The following is a 12,146-nucleotide window of genomic DNA, read 5'->3' as shown; positions in this document are numbered from 1 at the left end:
ATGGTTTTTTGATGAAGTTTGTGCGCTTTGCTGATGACATGACTGTTTCAGTTTGGGTGGGAAACTCATTCTCCCTATTGGTGCTGAAAGAAGTGACTTAAACTTCTGGTCTCCTTGAAAGAAGAGATTTAAATATGGTGCAGGTCCTCCTGAGAGAAGTGGTTTAAAAGCGTGCTGGCGTCCTTACAATAATGGATCCAATACAGAGCCCCAAACTTTTACCCTCAACTTATCCATGGGTCATATTTATTTGAATTATTATATTTATTTACACCCCCCTTTTTAGTCTTAAAAGAGACTTAAAGCATCATACTAAAATCTATTATTTTTATCCCAAAACCTTTCCTCGACCTGTACATGACGTTGACTTGAAACCAAAGGAATCCTGGTGATTTTTGTTTAGGTTTTGCGCTTTGCTGATGACATGACTGTTTCAGTTTGGGTGGGAAACTCATTCTCCCTATTGGTATTGGAAGAAATGGCTTTAAAAGTACACTGGTGTCCTTACAAGAATGGATGCAGTGCAGAGCCCCAAACTTTTACCCTCAACTTATCCATGGGTCATATTTATTTGATTTATTATATTTATTTACACCCCCCTTTTTACTCTTAAAAGAGACTTAAAGTATCATACTAAAATCTATAATTTTTATCTCAAAACCATTGTCAGCAAAGTATCTTGCAGGTTCTTCACAGTGGGTGGACTCTGTCTAATGGTCTGTGTTTTCTTATTGTAAAGTACAATCATAATGGTGGTAGAGAAATACAGCTTTCTCCATTGCCAGCATCATTACAGCATAGAAGATATGCATTTCTCTGAAGCTATTTCATTGAGAGAGTGTTCTCTTTTCCCCACCACCCAAGTGGAAAGATGTTGGGGGGTGGAATTCTACAGTGAAATATTTATTCTCTTTGGGAATATGTGGCATGCTTATTAACAGAATGTTTTCTTTTCTGAAAATATTTTATTCACTCAAAATATACAAATAAATGTTAAGATTTGTATATAGGACACTCTATAATTAGAGAATAATTTCCTGTGTGCTGTAAACAGTTAAAACATTCATTTCCAATATGCATTCTTGGTTTTGTTGTTGCTTTCCTTCTTTTGAGGACCTTTTTCTAGTTTGGTGGAGACAGTTACAGTTGAAGGGTAAAAGGATCAGAAGAAATAAAGCAGAGACTGCTAAGGAATCAAAGGAACAATATCAAAGTTAGGGAAAACCCAATTTCTAAGCAATGACCCCAGAAGAAAGTGGAGAATATTTGCTACATCTTGTTGGGCTTGTATAGAGTATATTTTGTTCATACAAACTTATTGTTTTGAAATGTCACAATGTAGTAAATAGCAGAACTTTATATGCCACCAAACAAACATTTTCCATTGTAAAAGCAGGAAAATCAATTTAAATTTGATACTGAAATAAAAAACAGTCTCAGGCTTACATTTTGCAGGTTTGATCATTTGGAGTTCTTTTATACTGTATATTATCTCTTGGAATCTCTGGGTCCTCCAGCGCAACCTTTGGCACAGAGCGGTGCTAGAGGACCTAGAGAATCCTAGAGAGATATTCTCTAAGTTTAAAAATAGTATTTTTAAAATTTGTGTTTTTTTCCACAGTCATGGAGATCCTGATTCCCAGCTTCCATTAAAGTAGAAGGCCTACAGTTTAGCATCTATCACTTTCTGTAGATTAAATAAACTCTTCCCCTTCTCCTCTGTCATAGTTTCAAGAAGTTGTACATCTCTGTACAAGATGTGAAATTTTTGGTTCAGCAGTAGAAACCTGTGGCTCTAAGGTTACATGTAGTTGTTGGATTAATTTCGAAAGTGTTCTGCTAGTAATCAGTTCAGACTTCTGCCAAAAAAAAAATCTCTTCTCCCAGCAACTGCTGAATAAGGAGGAAGATGGGGAGGGAGAAAAAGGGTTGTCTGAAAAATTAGGCAAAGGAAAAAGTTAGTGGCAAAATAGAGATTAAAGGGGTGACACTGCCCAGTGTTGGTTTGACTTCATTCACCACTTTCCTTGCCATCCACTACATTCATGTGGCTTCTGACATATTACCTAAATTAGAGTGCAGCCCCTGACAAAAGAATGGTTGCCAGCTTATTCTGTGCTATATGTTGGGAAACCTCATGGTGCAGTGTCTTAATTTATTTGCTTCTATAATAGGAGAAAGAGAGGAATCTTGTGACAGCTTTCAGCTTTGTGATACTTAGTGTAAAACCTGGACTGTGATATGAATGCGCTGTGGTTTTCCACTAATAAAATAGTCTGTCATAATTTTCAGTTAAGTCTCATTTTCAGAAGGGAATCAAGTAAAGAAACAAAATCAGGACAAAGGGAGTAGGCTGCATATACTATTTATTAACACTATGTCAAGTCACCTTGTCACTGTGAAATAAATCCATAGTAGTAAAAGTGGAATGTTTCCCCCATCCAGCACTGGAGGCACATTTTGGGGGGTGGATGGAGGAGGGGTACCTCATTACACAGTGTTTGCTCCGTAGCTAAGCTAATTTGAATGGCACTATTATATTGCTCTCCCGAAGTTGTGGACTATGAAATTCAATCTGAAGTATTTTTAATGAGCATTCTGAACCTCATTTCAGCCCCTGTGAAGAAACAAGGGACGTAGTGTGTTTTTGAATAGCTTGGAGGCCAAAGGGACACACTTTATTCAGTACATGCAAGAAATATTGGGAGAGAAACAATAACGTCAGTCCTTTGTTTAATTTGTATATGCCTATTATAAAATTAGCCCAAGGGGGAAAAGGAATCCAATTTTTAAAATAGGCTGTGTGAAATTCTTTAAGTGCCTTCCTGAAGCTTAGCAAGTTTGATGTCTGTTGAGTTACACGAATACCAATTTATCTGGTCCTGCTGAGTATCATAATAGTTGCTTTTTGTACTCTTTCCACAAGAGCCAGCCTCACGTTTAGACAAGTAAAGCAGCCAATGTTTGAGCTAGAATTTAAAGAAGGAAATTTGTCACTTAGTTAATTTATATTTTTTTGCAAAGTGAAAACCATTCATGGTGAGCAAATTTTCCCCACTTTGTAATTAGACAGGGTTTTCTGATCTTATGCAAGAAAAAAATAGTTGCCTTCCCCAGAAAGCTTTTCATAAGATCAAGCTCAGGAGAATTCCCTCCCAATTTTTCATTCTACTGCTATCCAGGGAAAATAGCATTGGGAAGTAGGCAGAAAAAGCACTGAACAGGGTTATAAGCTTACAGCAGTGGTGGTCAAATGGCCCATGGGATAAAAAAATATATATAATTGTTTTGCTCCAAACTGCCCCAAAAAGACCTCAAAGGGACATGGAGGGAAACCCCAGAATGTCTTGAACCACACTGGAATTCAACCCCACCCCAGATCAAAATAAATATTTGCAATATATTTTCTTTAAATCTGTCAAAATTACCCAAAATTCACTTTAGGGACCAGAACGTCCCAAAACATTTTGAGGGCATTTTCATCTCTCTCCTAGAGAGCATTTTGGGGCTATATATAGGCAGAAACACATACAATGGGGTTGTGGCCCATCAAGGTCTCCTTGCGGGGCTAATTCAAAATTAACAAGAAATGTGGCAGAACATTCCTAAATATGCATGTAAAGAAGTGAGGCCAGTGAACACATTGGGGTGTACTTCTTAATTATCCTAGAAATAGATAGATAGATATCATTATGTTTTATTTTCTGTTATAATAATAGTAACAACAACAACAACAACAACAACAACAACAACAACAACAACAACCTTATTCTTATATCTTTTATTTTATTCTTATTCTTATGTTAGATTTTGATATTGTTGTTTATGGAATATGTTTTATTTTTGTGTTTTTGTACTGTTTTTCTATTTTCTGTAAGCCACCCCATGTCCTGTTTGGAGAGAGGGTGGGATATAAATAAAGTTTTTATTATCATCATCATCATCATCATCATCATCATCATCATCATCATCATTTTAAAACCAGCCGAAAAGACAGCAGAGGTACAATCCTATACAAGCACTTACCCTGAAGTCAGTGTGCATATAGTATAGCTTCTTAAATTCTAGATATTCCTAAGAATATAACTCATTTTGTGACAATTGCAATACAATTCTTTCAATTTATTATGACTAATGTATTCACCAAATAATTGCAATGTCTTTACAGCTAAAGATTCCTTTGCGTCTTGGTAGTAATGGCTGCTTTAAATTGTACTTAGGATCTGGTTGGAAAATATTTCTGATAACCAAGGAAATGAAATAGATACAACAGGCATAGATAGGAAAGATATAGATAGAGGTACTTGTTTATTAAGGAGCCCTGGTGGTGAAGTGTGTTAAAGCACTGAGCTGCTGAATTACCAGACCAAAAGGTCCCAGGTTCAAATCCCGGGAGCGGAGTGAGCGTCCACTGTTAGCTCCAGCTTCTGGCAACCTAGCAGTTCGAAAACATGCCAATGTGAGTAGATCAATAGGTACTGCTCCGGCAGGAAGGTAACGGCACTCCATGCAGTCATGCCAGCCACATGACCTTGGAGGTGTCTATGGACAACGCCGGCTCTTCGGCTTAGAAATGGAGATGAGCACCAACCCCCAGAGTCAGACATGACTGGACTTAACGTCAGGGGAAACCTTTACATTTTTACTTTTTTATCACCTATGTACATAATGTACTCTGGTTCTGCTTGTCCTAAGAAGAAAAATCAGCACTTAAGCTCCCATGCCTAGTCAATTTGCATCTTATTTTGGCTACTCATTGGGCCTGTGTTTGTTAGGAAATTAGTACTAGTTAGTAGCAGTTAGTTCTCCTTTCGGGTCTCTTTGGTGGTTCCCTAGAAATGTAGGCCTGCAATCTTGGTACAGAGGAAGCATGAGAAATCTAGTGTTTAAAAAGCATCAGTTAATCTACTTCCAGACAGCTTATACATTTGATACGCTATTTGAATTTTATGTCATTGATGTCCCTTCTTCATGAGTTACAGGTAGAGAACCTTATCTTTGTGTTTTATGGTCCCTGAAACTATTGCAGTTTGGGGCATAGTAAGAAAAATGGCAATATTTTCCGTGGGAATTGTTACAAGGATTTTTTTTTAACTTGGTGTGCCTAGAAATCAGATAACTAATCAGTTACCTTTCTTTTCAACTGTACTAAGTCTTGTTAAATCAATATAGAGTATACAATAGTTTATTGATACAACCAGACTGTTATTTAATTTGCAAGATTCTTATAAAAGGCAGAACAGCTATGATGGAAGACAAATACATTCCTTCATTCTGACCAGGGTTTTTCAAACATACTATAAATATCTACAGTTCATTCCAGGTTTTCTGATTGGGCCTGGGAAAGCAATCTTGCTCAGGTTATACCTTTCAGCAGGAAGAAAGTATTGAAAAATGAAGTGTGCATCCTCTAAAAATAGCCTTGTTTCCAAGAGCCCTTCCTTCCCATCACTCTTTCAACAGCCAATTTCAAATATAAATTATAACAAATGCACAAGTGAAGTAGAACATCAATATCTTGACATCCTAATTGGACCATTAGTTTGCTGGTCTTTGAGAAAATAATTATGTATCCATTGTACTGTGCTCTTATTTGTATTTGAAGGCGATCACAAGATGGCTTGGGTTTGTGAAGAGTTTTTATCTTAATGAATTTTGTGTGTGAACAGAGGGCGAACAACCTCTTTGTTGTTTGTATTATAGCAAAGAGCTCCAGGGAAGGTTTTGCTAGATGCTGTCTGCAATCATCTGAACCTGGTTGAAGGTGACTATTTTGGCCTTGAATTTCTGGATCATAAAAAGATTACGGTAAGTTGACATCGTTTATCTATATATATAAATGAGTTCTGACATAGTGGCGATACACTAAACAACACAATCACACACACCCCAACCTCGAAAATAGGCAACACAACCCAAAATCCCCACCTCAAGGCCAAGACAACAAAATTCAACAAAAACAACAATCACAGGGCCAAAACAGCCCAAAAACCACAACAGCTCATCTGCGCCTGCGCCAACACAGAACCCTATAAACTCTTCCCACACATGCGCACATACCCCTTGCTCAACTTCTCCCTCCACCGGCATTGCCGCCATCTTCCAAAAAAACACTTGACGAACGATTCTACTCTATGGCTCCGGCTGCTGGGTGTCACTGCAGCCGGAATGGAGGCCGCCCACGCTCTAGCCAGCTTCAAATTCAAAGCGTCGCCTACCCACCGGCAGGAAGGAAGGCAAGTGGGTGGGAACGCTCTAGAACAGACGCGTTCTCTAGCGTGGCTAACGTTGGAGACAACAAACATGATGGCGGGAGGCGGAGGCAGCGGCGAGAGCACCAACTACTGGGAAGGTCAGGAGACTTCCGGGGTCGCAATTGGGGGCTACGGGGCCCCATTTTTGAGGGCAAACCGAGGGCAACAGGCCACACTCCAAGGGGGCAAGGGCGGAGCGGTATGCCCATCCAAAGATGGTGCCAACCAACCTGGCATTACTACTCCACCCCCTCAAAAGGCCCCGAAACACCCAAACGGGCACCAGGAGACCTTCACATTACCACCAAACCCCTCACACAGCCCCCAAACCCCCCAAATGGGTTCTAGAAATCCTTATATTCCTCCTTACCCCTTATAAAGCCCATAAACGTCACCCAAGGCACGCTGAAAGGCCTTCCATTGGCACCAAATCCCTCACAGAGGCCCCAAAACAGGGCCCAAACGACATGGCATTGGCACTAAACCCCTTCAGAAAGGACTTAAATTCCCCTAAACAGGTGCCAAAACCCCTTACAATGCCACTAGACCCCTTCAAAACACCCTAAAACCTTCAACAACAGCAACAACAACAACAACAACAACAACAACAACAACAACAATATGGTAATAAAGTCCCCTTGGGGTACACAAAGGCAACATATAAATACAGTAGAGTCTCACTTATCCAACATTCGCTTATCCAACGTTCTGGATTATCCAACGCATTTTTGTAGTCAATGTTTTCAATATATCGTGATATTTTGGTGTTAAATTTGTAAATACAGTAATTACTATTGTAAATACAGTAATTACAGTAATTACTGCGTATTGAACTACTTTTTCTGTCAAATTTGGTGTATAACATGATGTTTTGGTGCTTAATTTGTAAAATCATAACCTATTTTGATGTTTAATGGGCTTTTTCTTAATCTCTCCTTATTATCCAACATATTCGCTTATCCAACATTCTGCCGGCCCGTTTATGTTGGGATAAGTGAGACTCTACTGTATATTAAATAATATAATATAATAATAACGTAATGAACTCCCCCTTGATATAGAGAGATATAAATATGATAAATAATATAATATAATATAATATAATATAATAATATATATTATATTAATACAATAATAATAATAATAATAATAATAATAATAATAATAATAATAATAATAATAATAAACTCCCCCTTGCTGTACAGAAAGGTGGAATATAAATATCATAAATAATATCATATAATCTCACTACAAAAATATTGACTACTAAAAGGCACACTGCGTTCCATAATCCAGAACATTGGATAAGCGCAAATTTTACCTAATTGCAACATTCATACTTACCTCCAACAAACAAACAAAAAACCCAAATATTCTATATTCACAACCTTTACAAAATAATATCCCCTCATAATGCAGCGTGTTAAACCACTGACCTACTGAACTACGGGACTAAAACATCACAGGTTTGAATTGGGGGACCACACACAACCCCCACTGTTAACCCCAACTTCTACCAACCCTAAACGTCAAAAACATACAAATAACACTACATGAATAGGTACTCCTCCACCGACAAGGTAACGGCCCTCCATACAATCATACTACATGACCTTAGAGGAGTCTACGGACAACGCCGGCTCTTCGACTTAAAAATACACATAACCACCAACCCCCAGAATCAGACACAACTCCACTTAATGTCAAGGCAAAACCTTTACCCTTTACCATAACTACCACCAATACCTCAATACTTTATTTCCCATACCACCATACTTCACCACAGCAACGTGTGGCCGGGCACAGCTAATTTTATTATATTTTTGTGACAGATTTTTTTCCTCTTGTATTTAGAAATATTGGTAGAAATTGCTAGTGAGGTGCATTTCAAATTCTTCTCAGATTTCTCTTTCTAAGTGAAACTGAAAGGTATAACTTAAAATTAGACCTATGCAGCTGTGTACATATGGTATATTTGTATGTTTCAGAAGTTGATACAATTGTATAATCTGTATACAGTATATAGAAATTGATACAGTATGGTTTCAATTTTCCATTCATTATTTTTCACATTAAGAAATAAACAAGTTACACATATGCAGACCCATACTAGTAGAACAAAAACAAAAGTGGCAAAAAAGAAAGAACTAAAGAAAGAAAGAAAGCATTTCATTTTATCTGTCTGAGCCATAGTGCTCTTGTCCCCATATAGCCTGAAATGTCTTCTGTTCAAAAATCATGCCTAGATATGGAATTGAATATGTACAAGCTTTAGTTTCCCCTTTGAAGCAAGGTATTGGTGGAAAAATGAACTTCTTTTTGTAGGTTGGCAACAATCTTTGACCAGCTTAAAATCACAGTTCTGGAAGATCTGGTCTGAGCCGCATATTGGCCTCTTAAAATTGTCATCTCTGGGCCAAAAATAACAGCATAGGGCCACCTACTCTTCTGTTGGGTGCCCAAGCATTTGTAGCTTAGTTATATATTCAGAAATTTGGCAGCGCTCATATTCTTCATTGTGCCAAATGTGAAGTTCAAAAACAAGACATATAGTTAGCAGAATGCCAAGAAACATCAAGATCCATTTTTAAAACATCTGAAAAACTCTTTATTTTCCCACACTTGGGTGATAAATAAATTGCCAGAGCTTAACGGTTTTTATTGGCTTTTCAAATACAGTTTTTCAAACTTGCTTTTCAAATTCTGTCATGGAGGAATGAATTGTAATTTTTCACATGCCTAAATGCAGAACCTTGAAATGAAAGTGACATTGTTGCATTGCTGTTTTAGCTCTTAAGCAATGTAATATTGAAAACATCAGTGGGGAAAATCCTAAAAGAAAATAATTTAACCCTCTCTCTGGCATACCTACCAACACATCTAACTTCAATTGAAACTTTTATTGCAAAAACATATCTGCTAATTAAAATCTCATCAAGATCAAGGTTATTTTATAAGTGTGTTCCTTCTTTTAAATGTTTTGATCTCCAGTATAAAAAGGATCCTTTTGTTTGAAACAAGCTTTACAACTCTTCCTCCCTTCCGTCCTTCCTTCCTTCCTTCCTTCCTTCCTTCCTTCCTTCCTTCCTTCCTTCCTTCCTTCCTTCCTTCCTCTTGTTATTCTCACTTCAGTTAGCAAACCTGTACTCATTTGTCTTGGAGTAAGGTACAAAAATTCAGAATAGATATGCAGATGATTAGATTGCCTGCAAGCTAAGCAGAACATGACTATAATGTATATTTATCATTATTGCTGGTATATTTATCATTATTGTTGGTATATACATGGCAGGTTGCTGACAATATAGTCCGAAATACATTTATAGAAGTAAGGCCGTCTGGATTCTTGAGATTTCAAATTGGCTTTGTCACAAAATGTGGCTGGCTATTCTTCACATTCTAATTATTATTATTATTTCTTACCCGCCTCTCCTCTTGGCTCGAGGCAGGTTATAGAATAACTCAAACATGTTTGAATATGTCACATTTTGAATATGTTTGAATATGTCACATTTTGAATTTCTCCCGTTACGCTTCAAAATCTTGTGGTTGAGGATTGATAACAGTTAGGTACCCCATTTTCTCTTGGCCAAGAATGAGGAATATTAGGGCACAAAACTTGGTATATCACCGGGAAAGAGTCCACCAGCTAATATGATGGAAAGTAGATACTGAATATTTCAGTTATGGTCCACATTCCAGAGCCATATTTATTGTTACATTTGCACAGATGACGATGAAGATAATGAAGACTGTTTTATTTTCAGGTGTGGCTGGATCTTTTGAAACCCATTGTGAAACAAATCAGAAGTACGTATAGACAATTTTTATTATAATTCAAAAGAAAAGTTCCCAGATCGCACAATGTCTGTCTTGAAGGAAGAGTACACTTTCTCTCTTAACCACCTCGGTATGCTTGGCTTTCCTCCCTGGGCCTGCTTTTGTAGCATCTGATCCATGTAGTTCCTGTTTGCAGTTCCCAGAGTTTATTTGAAGTGTAGGCAATGAGTATATGTTGAATTTTCAGTGTATAAACCTTGTTTAGAAGTTGCAAATTAGATGCAGAGAAGGTGGATCAGATAAACAAAGAAAGGAAGTGTACTTTCACTGTATATCACAAGGTTAAAGCAGATTCAGGGTAGTTGATTTCCAGTTCAGACCACAGTTTATTGATTTGCAGCTGTGGAGCCCTACTTCCTTCTGAACACTGTAAATTGTTTTGTCTTCAAATGTTAAGTAGTATAGTCCCCTTCCTGAATATTTTCCCCAAATTGCCACCAATAAGCTGTTTATTTGCAATAATGTCTGATAATAACTATTACCAACTTTTTATGTGCTTTCACAAAACAGTCTGTATGTCTTCTTGTTATTTCATTTGTCCTGGTTCAAATCTTTTGAATATACCTTTTAAAATAGAAATCATTGCAAGTAATAAAGTCATTTGCTTCCTCCTGAGTGAAAGCTATACAGTGAAGATGAATGATGGAAAATGGGACTATGCTTTTGTCCTTTTCCTTGCTTTTTTGTGAGCAAAGCAGCAAAACACAAGAACTGATAGAAGCAGGAAAGAATAGATGCTATGTTGTGTGGCAGTTATCACAGTCTTATAAGCTTAACTTCACAGATGAGGTTATTGAATTGAATTTGATTCAGGCATTATATATTTGGTGTTCACATTCATGAGACCCTCCCTCTTGGTTTTGATAGTCTTGTGGATAAGGCCAGTTGAGAATTTTGCAAGTCTTGTGAGTTTGCCAGCTTCGGCTTGACGGAGAGGCGTGGTTTCCCAAATGGCCTCATTCATGCTGCCTGCCTCCCTGATGTGCTATGCCTGCACTGTTGGGTGCATTGTGTTTGAGGGCAAATCCGTTTTATGTAATAGTCACCTTCAAAATTGAGGTGCGTGTTACATTTGATGGTGCATTATATTCGAGTAATAATTTTCATAATGGTGGAAATAAGTTTCTGCAAACTTATCTTTGACATTGGTTGCTAGCATTAGTGTTGAGGCAGAGATAAGGCACCTAGAATTCAGAACCTTTGAGAAACCCTTGGATAATAGGTAGTTCACTGTGCGTTGTAAGCCCTCACTGAACTCAATAAGGCTTATATGAGTATGAATTGGTTCATCTGCTTCTTGCAAGAGATGGTAAAACAAGAGCATATGTCAAGTTGATAGAATAATATCCTTCCTCCCCTCCAAACATTTAGCCTGTAATTAGATTTACTTGTCAGTGGAGCAAATGTTTTTCTCTTGCTTCTATTTAAGACTCCAGCTTAGGGCATTTTGGAAAACAGAATATTATCATGCTGCTGAGTTAAAATTGATGTTAATTTAATTTAGAAATAAAATCTAGTAAAAAACATTGATAGTCAAAATACAACTCATTGGTGTCAGGGGAAAGTTCCACTTGAGAAAGAAATAGCTATAAGAATATAATTTTCTGAATGATTTTATTGGGAAGGAGTTTGTGAAGTCACCCAACAATGTGGGAATTCCAGTAACATGCACATCATTGCTGTTGCTCTGTAGAGAACTGAGATGTTAGGGAAACCTAGCAGCCTTAGCTTGTGTGGGTTTATTGCCCTTAATATAAGATAGATGTGCATTTACATGCTAGGTTCTCTGAAGACAATGCCTCCCTTTCCAGATGGTCTCACAAGTGTCTGAATGTCATAGTGACCTCTCTGTCACTCTCTTTGTGGCAATAACCACATGAAACAGAGCAGGTAAAGGATGCAAAAGTGATTTAATTCTATTGGACCAGTGTTTCAGCATTACAAAACATTTAAGGTCTGAATTGCTCTTAGTTGAATTAAGAACAATATTTTGTGCTTTTTAGGAGATGGTTAGTTTTCAGATATCCAAAATGCTATTATTGGAATAATAAG

The 12,146-nt window shown here is 37.5% G+C and overlaps 1 protein-coding gene across 5 annotated transcripts in view; it reads left to right on the top strand.

The window, feature by feature from the left end:
* Nucleotides 1–12,146, top strand: part of farp1 (FERM, ARH/RhoGEF and pleckstrin domain protein 1) — a 240,549-nt gene that overhangs the window by 139,560 nt on the left and 88,843 nt on the right. For all 5 annotated transcript variants that reach the window (XM_008106936.3, XM_016992295.2, XM_003218697.4 and 2 more), the window contains exons 3-4: nucleotides 5,704–5,808; nucleotides 10,022–10,064. In XM_008106936.3, coding sequence (XP_008105143.1) covers nucleotides 5,704–5,808; nucleotides 10,022–10,064 — 148 coding nt within the window. The remainder of the gene's footprint in view (nucleotides 1–5,703; nucleotides 5,809–10,021; nucleotides 10,065–12,146) is intronic.

The sequence above is a fragment of the Anolis carolinensis genome, chromosome 3 (genome assembly GCF_035594765.1).
Source record: "Anolis carolinensis isolate JA03-04 chromosome 3, rAnoCar3.1.pri, whole genome shotgun sequence".
Classification (NCBI taxonomy): Eukaryota; Metazoa; Chordata; class Lepidosauria; order Squamata; family Dactyloidae; genus Anolis; species Anolis carolinensis.
The sequence above is the reverse complement of the archived record's forward strand: the minus strand, read 5'-3'. Positions and strand labels throughout refer to the sequence as shown.